At 38.1% G+C, this 19,083-nt stretch overlaps 1 protein-coding gene across 1 annotated transcript in view; it reads right to left on the bottom strand.

Annotated features, from left to right (window-relative positions):
- PTPRN2 (protein tyrosine phosphatase, receptor type, N polypeptide 2) overlaps nucleotides 1-19,077 on the bottom strand; it is a 644,397-nt gene extending 625,320 nt beyond the window's left edge. Inside the window, exon 1 of the mRNA XM_014945055.1 lies at nucleotides 18,852-19,077. Coding sequence (XP_014800541.1) covers nucleotides 18,852-18,972 — 121 coding nt within the window. The 5' untranslated portion in view covers nucleotides 18,973-19,077. The remainder of the gene's footprint in view (nucleotides 1-18,851) is intronic.
- Nucleotides 19,078-19,083: the final 6 nt, after the last annotated feature.

Below are 19,083 nucleotides of genomic sequence, written 5' to 3' on the forward strand. Positions count from 1 at the left end.
CCTTATCCATATCCACAGACAACTTTTCAGCCCTTCTAGTGTAGTGCAATTGGCTTGCCAGCCCACAACAACTACATCTTGCTCTTCCTCCAAGGAGCTAAAAAAATTTTCCTTTTACTACAGAAAAGCACTCATTGTCAAAATAGGCTAATGTAAACAGCATATTGTTAACCATCTTTATAAGAGTATTCATTTATGCAACTTCTAAAACCTTGTATTTATTATATTGTCTGCCTAATTCATTAACCCCTTCAGGCTGGAAGTGCATCTTTTTAAAGGTCTTTAATATTCCCAACACTCTTGGTGGCAACATAAAATGAATAAGCACTATATAGTTCATTATTGAAATTTGAAAAAACAGCAGTATTTCTATACATAAAGTAGTCTACATGAGATGTAAAGACAAGGTTTGTTTTCTAATGAACATGGCTGAAAGAAAAATCCCTAAAAAGTACCTCTGCACTTTTACAGTATGACAAGTTAGTACTCTGAGAAAATAAAAGACTATGCTGAATATGAGTAAAGCATCATCAAAAATCATGAAGTCTGTTATACTGTAGAACAAGAAGGAAGGAATGTATTTGCAGCCGAGCGTGTCTGTGCTGGTACATTGGCATGATTATTTTTCATGGCAAACAATTTTTTGAGATTAGAAACAAATTGAAATTTAACTGCATCTTTTCAGTTTAGAGTTAATGATTACCTAGAATTTACTTGGGAAATTCTTATATTTTACTTACTTATTTCAAACAAAGAATTAATCTGTAAACAAGAGATTACTTTAAAAATTCAAAGGAATTGATTTTTCAAAAATATCACTTAATTCCAAACTATAATTGCTGTAGAGCTAAAGTCTATTCAAGAGAACTAGTATCATGCTATAACTCTACAGAGTTCCTGCTACCATAGTTCTCCAAGTTTTAAAAACTTTGTAAGGTAATATATTTGCCTTCTACGTAATAAGATTTCATGCACAACAAAGGCACTGCTAACGATGATAAACTTTAGCATTACAAAATAGTCTGAAGAGAGAGGATTTGGAAACTATCCCATTGGAAGGTAAAATGCAGGGCTCAACTTTTAAAAGTTCATGGAGATACATTAGAAAGTTTGGATATTCCTCTACACTTCTCTAACACAGCCTCTGTTCACACCATACTGCTTCTGCAGCTGATGGAAATCTAGACAGTTTAGCCAAACGTTCCTGGAGTACCATTCATCTCATCCTGAAGCAGACACGTAAAATAGGTCAGATCAATTATGTCCCATAAGTGCCTCTTTCTCTTCAATGACTATAAATGGGCCACAGAGTGACTGAATCAACTACAGGCCAGATTCATTCAGAGACGAATCCCATAGCCCACTACTTACTACCCTGTGAAAGTTTTCTCTAATAAAATAATGTTGAAATGTTTCTTATCAAAAGGATACGTAAACAAAAGAAAATAAAGACAAATTTTTAAATATCTAATCTATTGCAGCCTAATTTCTGAGAAAGTACTACATTGCTAGTGCCAAAAAAGAATTTGTTGCATGTTGTTATTTCTCATAGTGTTTGTCAATAGGTACAATTTCCAGTCTGTGTGTGATTAGGAAATAATTGAAAAAATGAGCAGAACCCAATTTTGTTGTGATTCCTTCTAGAATACAGATATCTATACATTTTGTGGTCTTTTGAAAAAGCTGGAGCTTTTGAAAATACATAAAACCACACCGATTTTGTTGAAACCAGCATATTCTTTGAAGACAGTTGGAAAACAGGCTTTTCTTCCTTGCTATAAAAAACCAGATCAGCCAGATCATACCTCAAGAAGGAGAAATAAAAGCTTAGAAATATCACTTCCAGGACAATTCCACTCACATTCTGCTCTTATGTAAGTAAAATTAAGATTGCTTTATTTTGTTGTTGTGAGTTTTTTTTAAAACAAAAACAACTGACTTGTCTGAACGTTCCGATCCATATACAAAGGCAAGCTGTTCGGAGACTGTCAATAGGTCTTTCAATTAAAAATGTAGTTTTCAGGAAATTGAGTTGCTACAGGATACTTCTAATGAAACACTTCACTGGATTAACTGTAAAAAATTATTCCACTTAATTGAATCAAAATATTTAATTTGGGGTCAATTTAACACTGCAATGCATCATGGGTTTCAAATCCCCCTTCTAAAGTGTGGCAATGCCTCGTGGATAAGTTGAACAAGAAAGTCTGACCCAGTAACAAGACTGGGGCCTGTGATGCACAGCAGTAGCTCAGCAATTTCCTTCCTGCTCATCATGGGCATACCAGGATCTGAAGATCTAGATTTCTAGCATCAGGAGCAGCAAAACCTTCTTTCTGCCCTCAAACTGACAAATCTGACAGTTCAGGCAAAGTTCAGTGGTACCTTAAAAAAAATTTTTTTAATGCTTCAGTATCTTGCCTTCTCCAAAAATAATCTTTTTTTTAAAATGTTTTATCCCATTAAAAGATCATCATTTTCCATTTTTGTCCTGATATGGAGCAAAACCAAATGTTGAAATATGAGAAGCTCCCATAAGAAAAAAAATCCAAATGTTGAACAGAAAATTAAAATCTCTTCAGGGAACACTCTCTGCTGCAGTTACGGAGTGAAAGAAAAGGAAAAAAGCATAGAGGCAGAATCATCCAAAAATATTATTTATTTCATTGTTCTGTTTGCTCCTGCGAAACATAACTTTAGTATCTGTACTGCACTTAGAGTTTTAATCCAATAATCACACAAAACTGATGGCTCAAGAAGTTAAAAATAGCAACTATTAGGTATCTAATAGCCATATTGCACTCAGGAGCAATTTGAGATCTTTTGCTCATCAAGCAAGAACTCACAATCATTGCTCAAATAACAACAGCCAAAGATGAAAAAAAAACAGCCACTTTCTGTCACTGTAGTAATTTTTAGTGAAGAATTAAATGTATTTATTTTCCTACACTATCTTTATTTTAAAGAAAGTGATCCATACATATTTATAGGCTTATATTAGAAGAACAAACCTGTTCCAATAGCTAAAAGATTCAAGGAACTGTTCTGTTTTAAACTGCATATTCAGACAACTAGAAGTACTATTACAAGGAACAACGTTACTTCATTTTAGTTAAAATCTATCACCTTCTTCCTTTAAAGAAGCCTTCACAAGTTACGCTTATTTAAACTGAGTGACTTCAAGGTTACAAAATATTAATGGATCTTCCTGAAGCTGTATTGCCTTTCTCATCAGTATTATCATCTTTTGTTTGCTTGTCTCCATGCCTGCCTATTTTTAAAGGCTTTGTTCATTTGTGAAAGTAAACCAAGACAACAAAAAAATGGGTTCAGTTGAGGTTACAGTATCCACCAGTCTGGTATGAGATCATGATGCCTCAGTAAATACTCTTCTACCTCTTTCTACTTTATTCAATTACACATTTTCTCAGTGCACTATAGAGCTATTTTCCCTTTAAATTCAGCTTGCTTGCAATTTTATCTTCCCTCTTACACAGATGTCATGCATGATGTTGCACTTTTATTATTTCACACCCATTTGAGGAAAAAAAAACCCACATTTTCTTCTGTTAATTATATATATACTTCTCCATGTGCAAAATACAGTAGCCCAGATCAGTAGCTCACAAATTCTCATAAACTGAATAGCAATGGATCTCACTAGCGCTCACATAAAATCTCCACATTACACAAGTGTTTCAGAAACCACAATTTTACAAATGGCACACATCCTTCTAGAACAGCACTGGACCATTGTTCAAAAATGAGACACAAGGGTAATTGATTATTGAAAAACAAGGCTTAAAATAAGAAATGAAACAGATCCTTGTCCTGTTCTTTTCCAATGCCAAGAGAAAAGAAGTCAGCTGAAGTGCACACCCAAATCCCAATTACATTCATAGAACCATAGAAACATAGAATTGTTTTGGTTGGAAGAGACTTTTTAAGATCATCAAGTCCAACCGTTAACTCAGCACTGCCAATTCCACCACTAAACCATGTTCCTCAGCACTACATTTACATGTCTTTAAAATACCTCCAGGGATGGAGACAAAACCACTTCCCCGGGCAGCCTGTTCCAATGCTTGACAACACTTCCTCTGAAGAAATTTTTCCTAATTTCCAATCTAAACCTCCCCTGACACAACTTGAAACCGTTTCCTCTTGTCCTATTACCTGTTACTTGGGAGAAGAGACCAACCCCTACCTCACTACAACTTCCTTTCAGGTAGTTGTAGAGAGTGATAAGGTCTCCCCTCAGCTTCCATTTCTCCAGGACGAACAACCCCAGTTCCCTCAGCTGCTCCTCATGAGACTTGTTCTCTAGACCCTTCACCACTTACTCAAAAGTTCATGTAACTCGATTTCAATAGCTTTCACACGCTACCGTACAGAATTGCTGTGCAGTCTTAAATTGCTGCTTTCTGCAACAGGCAGAAGGCTGAAGTAATGATATTGCTTAGGTGGGCAGAATGATCCAGCTCCAAAGCCTATTATACTTGAAATGTTCTTTCTGACTTGATGTAATGTCTTTCCATTCACACTCTCATCTGTACCGACATCGGAAGTATAATGCAAAGGCTGGGTATTTTTTCTGCTACCAAAGTTAGTTATATACTTTCCATGGCTACGGGAACCCAGCGGGAGCACTTTAATACAGAGTGGAGATTTCTGGCTGGAACGCAAGTCCAAAAAAAACCCCATTTAACCTAGTGTATTTTCTGCCTACAGTGGGAAGAAATACTTTGAACTGCATTAGCAGTTTACCAGCAAAAATGCAGTTAATTTTGTTTCTTATAAAATATTAGCACTTCAGGGCCTAATGAGCAAATAATAGCATGTTTTTTATTCATAAATACTGTGTTTACACATTTTTTTTGTTTTGAGGAAAGATTGTGTATACCTTCATCTTGAATATTTGTCCACTTCAGAATTGTTCTATCGTTAGTCAGAATGTCCTCAGGGCTGTGAGTTTCTTGTCCCCGTCAGTCTATAGGGGAACACAGGCATTATTCAGGGAGATGCTATTTGTGTTTGCTCAGTTTCCCCTAGTCAAAAGTTTCTTAGGAGCAAACCAACAAAGTGCCATATCACATTATGCCAAAATCTATCTCTGACAGTGATCAGTAGCAGTTGTTGAAGGAAAAAGGGAAAGAATGGGGCAATACATCATGATGCTCACCTTGGTATGACCTTCCCATTTGCCAACCATCAGTTACTGTCAGACAACCCTCAGATCTACCAGGCCTCATACCAGACTGGAGACCTGATCCACCAACAGAGATATGTCCCTCAGCAGATGCACAGAAAAAAGGAATCGTGACTATTTAATTCTCAAAAACAAAAGCCACAATCTGAAATCATCCTTTTCCTCTTTGCACCACTTGATTATTTTTTGATAATTCATTCCACAAATACCATATATGACATTGTAAATAATTCTTACTGTGAAATCTGGAAAAAGTTCAGTCAAGAAGGACACTAAAGCTTTTTATCAAATCTGCAAAATATTACTTTACTGTTGCTACAGTAACATCTTCCTAATAAACCCTTTAAATTTATACACTGTCTTAGGAGAGTTCTAGGTCAAGTTAGAAAGCACAGACAAGCTCTTCAGAGGAATCAAGTTTATATTCAGCATGGGTAAGAACTCAATGGAAAAGGTGAACTAAAGTTTTTAGCTATTTCCATAATGACTTCTCACTTGCTGTGGTCTGTCCTACTTTCTTTCCCCTTAGACACCCAGTAGTTTCTCTTCTGAGGAGAGAATTCTCAATTGCCTCTAAGGGAAAATTCCTAATAATTTTTTATCCTATAGCAACATATCATCTTTTTTAAAAAAAAAAAAAAAAAAAAGCTTAGATTTGCAAAAAGATATATTTGCAGATATAAGTTTGCACCTCCTGAGATGAGACCAAGAATAAAAAGCTATTTCCAGTTTCTCACATATGGAGAATATGGAGAATAACTACACATAGCTAATATATGAACTGAGAAATTGCAGAGTGAATACAAAAATAATTCATGAGGCACCTGGGGATTATAACAGGAATTTGTATTTATTTGCTCTATAACTACATGATACCCGGTGTTCTTTTGCTGATCTTTGAGGTCCAGAGTTAAAGTCATTCTTCTGGGGGACAGTTGGCAGTATGCATACTGGGATATGCATTCCATATCTTTGGAAAAGGAGGAACAGCCCCTTTCAGTACTCAGGCAGTTGTAAAGAACCAGTTAGTGGATTTTTGGCACCAATCTGGTTTCAGAGAAATGTTCTGTTAATTTGCATCTTCTCAAATGTAGGTTTTTACAGTCCTTCCCAGATGTCACCAGATACCTACTCATCAGAGGAGAATGAAAATCAAAGCTTCTAACTCATCCTAAAGTGGTGTGCCATATCAATTTTTAAAAAGTAAATGAAACACACAAAGTATTATTGTTGTAGAAGGCACTCCAAATAGCAGATTCAAGGTAATTTGAGGAATTCCTGTCCAGTTTCATTTAAAAAACTCTGTTCTAATTATGTAATTTGAAAATGCAACAAATTCTTTTAAGTACCCCTAAAAACATACACAGGTGACAACACTATGCAGTTCGTTATTACAGACTTTTCTAGTGTGTGACATTTTGATGTCATTAAAGTGCTCAATTACCAAAGAAATGAGTGAAATAAAAATCCTGATTCTACAAAAATTCAAAGTACAATGAAAACTGCTGTGACCTATTTTTTCCCATGCTGAAAGCAAAAAGGATGAACAGTCCTGTTTATTAAGTGACAACAGCACTTGCCTATAGTCAGGCACATGCCTAAGTATTTGCATTGGTAATCAGAACCAAAATTAAACAGACAGACTTAATCATAGCTTTCAGGTAATAAACGATTATAGAAACAGCTCTCCTGTGATTTATGATGTGAAAAAAATACCATCATAATACTTGACATACGTTATTCACAAATGAAATGTGAATAAAAATAGATTATGAATAAATATAATGTAAAATACTGAAGAATGAACTAGAGCTAAGAAACTACATAATGAAGTTAACCTATTTTCAGCAGAGCTGCCAGTTTGCTGACTTTTTTACTTAAAAAGAGTAGGAAAAAGAGATGTTGTATTCTGATTCCAACACAACAGGGGCTATTATAGTACACTAACTTCCATCTTGACACATTTAAAGGCCATTTATTCCTAACACTCTCTCCTCTTTTTCTCTGATTTTGTCTTTGCCATCATATCTGGTCTCTATCAGCATTCATTGCTTTCATTTATACACATCTGCATAATTAATTTCTGAAGCTTTACTTTATAAGAAAGTTATGTATTTTATCTAACGCATTCAGGAAGTGTCGTATTTACAGCCTATAAATGGTTTGTTTGCTGGGTTTTTTTTACAGACTGGTATTTAGTTGACATCTGCACAAATGGGAAGGACTTTCCAAAGGTTACATGGCAATGGTGAAGCTGGTCAAACAGAGTTCTGTTAGCACAGCTGATGAGCTGGAGGGACCGGAAGGTGGAAAAAAAACCCAGGTACGAATGAGTCTTCACTCAATAGAAACCACAGTAGAAAGCTAGATTTTTCACCTCAAGTCAGTACCCATTCTGGAGGACGAAAGCTATCAAAAAATAATCTGTCTCTGGGAAGTTTCATTAAGCATTCTGATAATTAAATTAATCCGACAATCTGGTGAAGCGAAACCAGGGTTACAGGTATAAAACTGTTATGTGATCTTTTCCTGCACCTATTTCTTTATATAAATAGTTGTTTTACTGAACACTAACGAGTAGAACGTGTACTTTCTTTTCATCTGTCCAGGAACATTGTCTAACACTGAGGAGTGACTCAGGTGTGGCTGGCAAACTGCAGAACACTACACCCTCTGTTTTCCAGGGACTGACAATCCCAAATAAAGTAACGTTCACACCCCGTTTTACAGGATCAGGGTTGCAAGATGATATACCACCAAACCACCAAAGCCCATCCCTCAGCATGAGGAATTCTCTCCATTGAGAAGAGTTAAGCACAGTAACTTTGTCAAGTAGCAGGAAAACACGGGCACTCCCAAGGCAAGGCTATCTTCCAGACTGCAACAGAAACAATAGAAAATTGACTAGAAAGAAAATGTTCAAATATTTATTCACTAATACTCTGTCTTAAATAGAGCTAAACATACCCTACAAAGCCAGCCCTAAGCAAGCCCTATTCAAATATTTGTTGCCTAAAATCAGCCTAAATCCAGGAACCCTGGACTAGTATCAGTGACATCAGAAGGAACTGAACCTGCAACGATCCTTATTTATACCAAACATAAAAACAACCTCAGGAAAACTGGTGAAGCTACTCATAAAAGGCTTCTGTTGATAACAGAGTCTCCTTATGCAGTGATGACCTTTCATCTGAAGGCAAGTTATTGTTTTTCTAAAACTGTATGGACGAAGGGTAAGGTGATGAATGACAGGAAGCCTGCCTGTTAAGCGACCATTAGGTGGCCAAAATCAGATTCTGGCAGCTTCATGCAGAGGCTTGGGTGAGGCTCATCCCCCCTTTACATGCACTACTATTTAATTTAGTCTCTCTGGCATGAACCACCCTAAACTGCAAGTTAAGAGAAAGATGCACAACCACGCTCCTTTTAATAGCCTGTGTAGCCACCCCATCACTGGGCAGCTGATCATTTCAGAGCTCTTCCCTATCTGCTAAACTATGAAAGTAGTTCCATAATGTGAAGATGATAAAGCATTGTTCTAAAGTTCTCTCAAGTAATTGTTTAATTAGGAAAGTTTGACAACCGGGTGTGATCAGATCCGTCATTCAAGCTGAATCAGATCCTTCATAAAAGCTGCGTGTTCTACTTTCTAAAATGTCAACCATTTGACAGCTGTTTATTCTCAAGCCTGTGTGCTGTGTCCATTTCCTCCTCCCTTCTCAGTTATTTACTTTCAGATTATAAACTCATTAGAGCAGGTGTTACTCAGAGAAACAAAAGCAAATGGTCAGGAAAAAAAAAAAAAAAAAGCCCTCAGCTGTTGATCTTTGTCTTGTTGGGTGGCATAAAACCAACCAGACACAGTACTAAAACAAGCTTCCCATTCTGCTTTTTAAATGCTATTTGATTATAGTGTAATAAATTTTATACTGCCTAAAAATGAGAGTGATTGCTCCCAAAGAACATTATTATTTTACTTTTCTACAGCTCTTAAGATGGAAATTCAACACATAGCAACACTTAACTTTGGGTTTTCCTTAAAAATGTCTGTTTTCACTATTATTACATTTATTTTGAATACACAATTTTTGTAACTGCCCTTCATCCTTGGAAATCATTCCCTACATGTAATGTATGTTGGTAAATTGTTATTATGAGCTGACCTAGTTGACTGAAATAAACTTCCGTAGGCAGTATTAACAAAAACACTTCAACAACTCTGAAATTTCACTTCATAATTGAGGAAAAGGAAAATTGCAGAATCCTATCCCAGAATTCAATGGTTAAAAAAAAAAAAACAAAAACAAAAAAACACAAATCCAGATATTTCTGGTTTTCTGATATTTCTTAAACATATATCAAACAAAATTAAAAAAACTAAAAGGAATACAATGTGCTGAAGAATTTGGGGAGGCATGGGGGTATCTCTGCCAGCTGTGTCGCTAACTCCAAGATGTGTTCACCTACATAAATGCTTGATGATATTTACCATGGTATCTTGTCTTCATTAATATGCAGTTATTTCCAGAAAGTCATGACAGAAGTGTAATTCCCAAATTTCCCTTTCCTCCTCCTTTTTTTCTTCCTTGAAGAGATAAGTATGAAGTGGGGTAGTCACCGGTGACTACAGCCTTCTCCAACAGATGGAAGGAGTTGCTATAATCCACAGGGTCATACCATGAAAGTAAGAAACAGTGTTTAGCTGAGAAGGTGGGATGGGAGGTGAGGCCAGGTCGCAGAAGACGTTGGATATAATATTTTGCTAGGGTAAGTACGGCATTGCACAGACTACATACTGAGAATACTGAGCTGTGCTAAAATCTAGAAAAGGAAAGAAGATTTTATGAGTAACAGCTCACTGGAGATATTTGATAGCCTCACGTCTATCATATCAGATAAAGCTGAAATATAAACAGCAAGTATACAAAGTATTCCACACTCTAAACTAAAATTATAACAAAACATTTTGCCAAGAGAAATACACTATAATGTACACATTCTTACAAAAATAGAATAGGCATTCACATTCTTTGGTGGTGATTTATCTGCATTAATCAAGGGTTATAATCTTTGATGCTACATTTTTAATTCAGCTCTGAAGGGTAAATAGAATTTCATGTCTAACTTACAAATCAGTTGTGTAAGAGAGGTCAGTTTAATAGAAAACTATCTTTTAGAAGGACAGAAGTAAAAGTTTCATGCCATGGAGACCTCAGGGGCAACAGTGGCATAAACTAATCCTATCCTGAAACCCATCTCCCTGTTGCCATTTCATGGATACCAGCACCAGTACTAGCTGTTTTCACTGTTTGTAAGCAAGACTGGTCCATTTTTTTTTTGTTTCAGCCAAACCAATACCCTCTACAAAGGCAATATCAAGAAGTCACCATCAAGAATAACATAAACTTCTGTTATTGCCAGACATTCTGTACTACAAAGCTACAGCCTGATAATAATGTAAAAAACACAGACAATTTCTTAACACGGAATCTCTTCCTCAGGCCTGAAGACAAGGCTTGACCTTCCAGATGAACTAAACCCGTCGTCTGAAACAACTCTTCTGAGTTTAACTGACTTGTATTAACCAACTAAAAAGTTGTAGAGAAGAGATAGACATCCTGCTGCAGAGGAGAATATTAACAAGAGATGAGGTTATATTATCTTTAGCTCTTTTAGGACAGCAACAGGCAGGAAGGAAATTATCTCCTGCAGAATAATAAGAGCAGAAGATTTCTGTGTGCCAGAAACCCAAAATATCTATCAGTTTTTCAGCATCCAAGATTGATTTCCATAAGGCATTTTGTAGAGTTTGTTGAGGATCAAACTTGAGAGATCAAAGATTAATTGGGCAGGGAGGGAGTAAAAATGGGGGTTTTATGTGTATCCATATATTTCCTGACTTTTTTTGAGCTGAGGACATCTGGAAGTATATTACATTTTGGGAGGCACATATATCTCCATGCATTACCTTGTACTTGTTGGCTATGATTTCAAGCTTATATAACCATCATTGCATGCTGTTAAGCTATGACTGAAAGAAAAGACTTTACACCCACTACAACCAGCTGTACTTCCCCTAGAGCTTCCAGTTACTGATTTTTACACATTAAAATAGCTTGTTTTATCAAAGTATTAGTTTGAAGCAAGATAGGTATGCAATGTTAAGTGCTAACTCTCCATTCAGAGAGACTGTGCATCAACAAACTACTTTTAGCATTTAAGAATGTTTCACCAAAAGAAACTATAGAAAGAAAACACAGCAAGAGGCAGTAATTTACTAAGCTACTTTGCTTCTCAAAAATTCCTTCTTAAAAGGAAGAAATTCTATAAAGTTAAGCCCCTCTAATCTTTTCAGAAAAAAAGTTTCCTAAATTTTTGATGAGCACAGCTGTTCTGAAAAGTGCACTGTTATTGGGAATGCTATGGTGTATTGAGGCCATGAAATGGTTGAGATAGAAATAGAGCTCTTCCAGCCCCTCACAAGTAAAGCCCCTAAAATGCACATAAGAAAACTCAGTAATCCTATGTACACATTAACCTCTATGTCCTTCATGCTTTCTCTTGACTGTCCAAAAACTAGTAAGTCTTCATGGTCCCCTTCCTTCAGCTCTCCAATACCAGACTCCCCTACCATTTGTGTCTCTTACCTACAGACCTCCTGTTCATTTACCTGCCTTTTTTTCCCTCTCTTGCTTATCCCTTATGCCAGTTTCTTCTCTGTCTCATTCAGAAGTCACCTTCATTTAATTGCAATTACCAGAAGGTGATTTTCTCAAAGAAATTTTTCCAGGATTACTAATAACCTCCATCTACCTCTCTTGTTCCAATCCCTTACGTGACAAACCTGCCTGAATACTCACTCGCAGGACCTTCCTAAACAACTTACTTGCAAAACCTACTTATGTCAAAGTCATGCCTGTGGTTTTGAAGTAATTTAGTAGGTCATCCTCAACCAAACAAACTTTAGTTTAAGCTACTTCATTAGTCTCACCTCAGTGGGGGGAGACAGGCGAATCCTTCCCCAAATGAGCTGACCTCTCCCCAACTTTATCTGACCTTCTGGATTTTGAAGAGCTAAGTTGTAGTACACAGGTATTTACAGCCAGATACATATTAAGCCTGGGAAACATATTAAGACAATACCAGGTGGAAAGCATTACCTGCATTCAGGGAGATGTTTACCTGACCTATCTTAGATATGTACAGCTGCATAAAATTAACTGAAATTTATAAATTAGATACAGGTTAAAAGGAGTCTAGAATGATTAGCTCAAATAATTACATTTAGTTAGATGAATCCCATCCCTTACATCAAGAGAAATAAATTCTTTCTATTCCCAGAGCAGTTTCTCATAGTCTACACACATTTCCTGACTCCATTTTTCCACAGCTTTGGCATAAATGACTGAATTCCTATTTGTGTTTTGTGAATCCCTTTTCCTTCTCGTCACCTTACCACATTTTCTCATGCCTCAAACTGTTCCATTGAACATCTCAGTTTTGCTGCTGCTTTTGACTGTCTCTTCCATGAGAAAGTCAGTCCACCCTATCTTAAAAAAAAACAACACAAAGTTATAGTTTAAGTTTTAAAGTTTAAAGATTAAACATCTTAAAGTTTACATCTTTACAGATCGTATACAACTCATTAATCTCCATTCCTGATCTCCAATTCCAATAATTTTACTTCTACTAAACATTTCATTTCTCATTCCCTCTTTTAAACATCCACATTCCCAACATGCCTCTGTTCCTTGGCATCTCTTCTGTTTCCCTGCAAACATGCTCTTCTTCGCCTGCATCTTCACTCGGTCATTCTTCATTTGTAAACATAAAACTTCAACAATATCACTTACTGCCTTCCTAAATTCATTACTAATGACCATGCTGAGCCTAACCAAATACCTAACCTGCTCGGCATCCTGTCTTTGACGGAGACTAGCACTGGTTCTTGGATATTTTTCCTCCTTTGCCAATTTTATCACCAAAATGAGACTGATCTTTCCTCCATTCTATATTGAATGTCCTCCTAAATCTGCCTGTAAACACCAACACAGATTTTTGCAGGACCTTATATATACTGATTCTGTAAGAATAACTTCAGAGATTTATCTCAACCTTAGACTACAGTCTAAGCAGCATAAGGCCAAAATATATACAATTTCCAGAAAGTTGGAATATAGCCTGCTTTTTGGCTTCCATGGGAAGGAATTCTTCTTATGGATTTGGATATGTATGACCAGCAGTAACCACCTGCATCTGAGCTCGTGTTCTTATGCTCTTTTTCCAGCCAATGGAAAACTGATGGATGCAGGAGACCTCAACTCCTCACTTATCAGTGGGCTCTGCTGCCTTCAGGGACTGCAGCTGCCCTTTTCTCGCTAATGGCAGTCTCTCCACACTGAAGTTTATAAGCATTGCTGTTCACTGTAACTACACAGGCAACTGCCTATTTATCATTAGTGTGTCAATATTAATCACCCTTTGTTATTTTAGCAGAACTACCCAAATATTCCACGATCTAACAACTAGGAGTAACCTAATTTAGATTCCTGACAGCATGGTATGATGACAGTGTGGTATGATGATGGTTTTGGGACTGGTATTACTCCTTAATGGCAAAAAAAAGAAGGAAGACAAGTAGAAATATTCACTTTCATTTCACCAAATACAGAGAAATGTTGGGACTCATGTAGGAAGCAGGAATGAACTCATATATCCAAAAACTTGTCTGTTTCCTCTCAATCAGTAAACCAAACAAAACCAAAAATATCTCCCTAGAAATCCCATCCTATGAACAACCTTTAGAGCACCCTGCAATTGCTTCCTTTTACTGGTAGAGAAATAGTTCACGTCTTGTCTGTTCAAAACTTTCAACAAAAACAAGCTAGGTAGTAAAAAGATTTTGTAGAACAGTCGTGGCATGATGCCAAAACCATTAAAGCATATTCTTACCTTTTATTCAGTGGAACCAGCAGATAGACGTGCCTTGATATCAAACTACTTTCAAGTTCCTTTCTAACACAACTAATTACTTAGAAACATTTCTGGGATATACAAAAATACTTTTAATGAGGGGAAGCAAACAGATTCCTACACTGGCTCCTTCACGTTCTGAGCGCACAGCATTGTCTTAATTAAATTATTTTGTTGATATTTTTATTTGCTAGCATTATATCATAAATTACACTCCGTCATCAATAATTACATCAAATTAACATGATATCAGAATATCTGACTGCCTATGAGAAGTTCCAAATAAATGTAACTGGAAAGTCAGGCAATTTTATCTACTGAACAGATGGTAACACCGTAATTCCCCTACTTTCTCAGCCAGTCTGCTCCAAGCCTCAACCAGCATTTTGACCCAAATGTTACTGAAGTCAATGGGAAGGTTGACATTGACCGAGCTTCTGCTCAGCTCTGAATTGCTGCAAGCAGCAAAATTTCAGTCCTCATGGATCTCCAAGAGTGTTGACAATGATGGTTGAGAACAAGTCATGTTAATTTTGTTATAGTAACAGCTACCCAACAAGAACCAAACCAAGCTACACTTTTTTGCTGTTCCCCATGAAACACACATAGACAAAAGCTCTCCATCACTACTTCCTCTGGATCAGCATTGACTGAAAAGCCAAAAAAAATTATATTTTTTCATCTGTGCTACTCTTTATTTCATTTTATTTCAATTTAAGAATCAACACTGGAGAAATGCTTCCCACCAATGGTAAATGAAGTCCCTGCTCTTGCAATTCCCTACTTCTGCTCAACTTTAATGACTTGAAACTCTTAACCTATGTCTAAAATATTTTTTTCAGCTGTAAACACGCACTCTGTACTTTGTGAAAGTCCTACAAGTAACATGCAACATTTTTAAATGTCTTTGAGTAAAGTTTGTAGCCTCAATTACATTTAAACCCGAGTGAAATGTAAGACACTGTTTTGCTTGTTATATGTGTCAGGATCTAACAGCTACAGGTTTAGAAGAATATTTCATGTTTATAAGCTGAAATGTGACCAACTTGCGTTTTTGTTAGTTAAAAACTAAATTCACAGGTATTTGACTTGCAAAAATTTTTCATGTGATGATTTGAACACGACTTTGAAGGAACTTTTACACGGTGTATGGAACAACTATTTCCAGAAATTTCCACAGCATATTAATGTACTCATTTAAGAAGAAAATGCAGATGGATAAATGGGATTGCATGCAGCACAAAAGATCAAATTATATTGCAAAATTATACTCGTATTCACTGAAGGTTATAAGCATCATTTTACACATTAGAGGTCAATGTGAAGGCACTGCAGCAAGCACACACTCTCTTTTCTAATATATTTGAGGATGACTTCTGCTGTAAAGTATTGGTATTTTAGGACTAATGAAATAATGTGATTAAGAATGTTCACACTTAACTTTGTTCCCAAGTTGTCTACCTCACCCAGCCAATCTAATATGAAGATAAAATACCACTGCGAATATCTGAATAGATTAGTCTACTTCAAAAGCCATACAATTGCATGAAAAACTTTAATTGTTGGAGCTGCAATTTTTAGTGAAGTAACTGCTTAGTGTTTATTGGAAGGTATTTTAGATTTAACTGCTTCCTCAGCATAATTATTTTCTAATAAGAAAATGTCTCATTGAAAGAAAAAAATCCCTACAACCATCATTATGGGAGAAAAATAACCAAAATCTGTGGAATTTAGCAAAAAATGCTCAGGATATATTGTTCACAGGTGATTACTTGGTAAAACACATAAAGTTCCATAATCTTAAGTGGACCATCTCTTACAAACAATTAAAGATTTATTTAGAGTATTAAACTCTCAGCCCCAGTGTTTCATCAAAGACCAATGAACACTACTATGATCTCAGCTGCTTTTTTTCTGTGGAAAAGATAAGAATCCCTCTCCTGGGCTAAACCTGGGCAAAAGACAGAGAAAGGGGAAATAATAAATATATTATTTATATTTAAAATGCTATTACAAATGTCAAGAAATGGAAGAATATGTGCTTTTGTTAATAATAGCATCTTATAAAAACACCTCCCCATAGGAACAATCTACAAAGCCTCATTAATTATATAGGCAGAAGCAGATCAAATCTAAGTCTTTAATCTTATTTAACTGTAACTTTAAAACTTCCAATTTCTTAAACAAGTTTGAAAGTATGTTACAAAATAAATAGGTCACCATTTGGAGATGATTGGAAAGCATAGAAAAAAGTTGACCAAAAAGAGAGGAAAATAATGAAAATGGATTAAAACACCCTATGAAGTGGTAAATGACATGAACTTCTTCTGAACCAGCTTTTAGGAAGCCTTTCTGAAATGCTTAATAGGAACAGATTAATAAAAAACTGTCTCTATCATTTAATGGCTTTTAAGGCAGTTTCCAGCACATATTATAGAGGTTTCATAATGCACCTGTTTTAAATTTTTAATTAAAGAAGATGGGACTGTGCACAAGAAGAAACCAAATGAGTATCTTCCACCTATAACCACAAATAATCCCAAAACTCAGATACCTTGTAAAATTGCAGTTGCATCTCCTGATTGTGTCCAAAAATTGCAGTCTAAAACTGAACATAATCTATTATAATAAATAGTTTGGACTCAAGATGAATGAGATCTGAAACACTGGTCCATAAAGGAAATAAAGGAAGTCTAAGGGAATAGACAGCTAAAACTGTTTCATTTCCAGCAATGCAAACATTTACCTGCATCTTGTCAACCAATATATCCTTTCCCTTCTTTCACAGAGATCCGTGAGATATCAGTTAGTTCCCTATCCCAGCAAGAAGCAGAAAGCCTCAACTTGTATAACTGCTCTTGAAATATCTCTGAATTTTACCTCCCAGACCACTGGATTCACTGTGTAAGACCAAGCCTGATCTTCCCCCATTCCCTTCCATGCAAGGACAGCCTTAACAGGCTGGCATCCTTGCCGAGGCAGGAGCACAGAGAAGCTACAGGGAAGTGACAAACACACAAACACTGCTTCATAGATACAACACACTGAAAAATATTTTGCGAGCCAGACTGATTTGCAGTTTATGTTTAGGGAGAGAGAATCAAAATCTGACTAGTTTGAAAGTATAATGTATAGCCTATTGCATTAGGAAAGATAAAAATTACAGCTATTACTTTCAATATTTTTATGCGAGCTTTCTCAGCAGATTAGGAGAAACAGTCTATATCTATAGCAACCAGGAGAGAGGAGGGAGGGATATATCCAGTCCAAACCATTTGTCCTTAAAATCCTGCATCACTACCTTCACTATAGCAAGCATTTAATAGCTCATTTTTATTGCCATTTGACTGAAGTCTCATTAAAAAACATGGTCAGCTGATTTTAATTCCTTCTTAATAAATAAAATGTCCAGGAGGAAGACTGCACTGATACTTTTGTGGGAGGCTTCCTTTCTTTCTTAAAGTCATTCTATTTTCTGTCTTAGAAAAAGATTTCTTAGGGACAGCTAGTTTACCTTTCACTCTCTCATCTCCGTAACCACTCTACGTAGGTATTAAACTGGGAAAAAATACAATATTCTCCAAGTTATGACCTTCTTGACTTAAAGTGAGTTTCGTAAAGATACTGTAAGTGAAATGAAACTGACTTTATTAGTAGATTTCATTGGAGAAAATTCTGAGCATACAGTCATGAGCGACTCAGGGCAAGGAGAGGACTGCCAAGGAGAGCGGCACAGAGGAATAGCATTTCAATGCACAGAGTTTTTTTCAGCATCCCTTCGTGTTAGTGTGGGTCGTTTTAGCATCTGGGGATGTTTATTGCAGGCGGTATCTTCTAAAAGAGGAAGAGGTTGGTCAGAGAATGTCTGGACAGAAGGAGGCTGTTTAATGGTCTTCACTGGGCAGCACTGGGTATTTTTAGACACCTCTAAAACAGCCTTAGCCAGGAGCCAGTGCTGCCTTCCACCTCCAGCAGCATGAGTTAGGGGTGGGCACCAGCGAAGGCTGGGCTGCATTTGGGGGTTTGTGGCCTGGGGATCTCCTGCAGGAATTTCCCATTTCCAAATGGGAGGGCAGTCTCATGGGCTGAACCCGGGGAACGGGGAGGAGGGTTAAATATATGGAGGCTGGATGCATTTTTAGTGACTCCCCACTGGCGGACCTTGACTTGAGGGACCTTGTGATCGTCGCGGAGGAAGTTTTCAGCGTGTGGGGAAGACTTGGTGGGGCCGGCTCCTTGGAGGTGTCCCCAGAGATCCCACCCGGGACACGCCGCTGGGGCCCTGGGCCGGCCTGGGGGTGACCGGGGGCCGGCGGGGCCCGGGAGATGTGAGGGGCCGGGAGCCGGTGGTGACGGCCCGGGGGACAGGGACCCTCAGAGGGAGCCGGTCGTGAGGGACCGGAGGACGGGGCTCCTGAGCAGGAGCCGGTCGTGAGGGACCGGAGGACGGAGACTCTCAGAGGGAGCCGGTCATAAGGGACCGGAGGACGGGGCTCCTCAGCAGGAGCCGGTCGTGAGGAGCCCCTCACCGGCAGCAATGCGGGCGCGGCCGCCGGGGGCCTGCCGAGCTGCCCGTGAGGAAGCTGTCGGGCACAGCGGAGGGAGCGAGGGGACGGCGCGGCCCCGCTCCCCGTCACCCCGCACGCCTCCCTCCCCTCGCCCCACTCACCGATCCGCGCCTCGGCGGCGGCTCCGGCGGAGGGCGTTTGGCCGCGCGGGGCGGCGGCGGCGAGGACCTGCAGCAGCGGCGGCAGCAGCAGCGGGAGGACGGAGCCGAGCGCCCCCATCATGCCTGGCCCATCGCAGGCGGCTGTCCCGCTCCCCTGCCCGCCGCCGCCAGCCCTCACTCCATGCCGCCCGCCCGCCCTTCTGCCTCCCCTGGCCGCTCCCCTGCTCCGGCG

Source organism: Calidris pugnax, unplaced genomic scaffold, assembly GCF_001431845.1.
Source record: "Calidris pugnax isolate Ruff unplaced genomic scaffold, ASM143184v1 scaffold54, whole genome shotgun sequence".
Taxonomy (NCBI): Eukaryota; Metazoa; Chordata; class Aves; order Charadriiformes; family Scolopacidae; genus Calidris; species Calidris pugnax.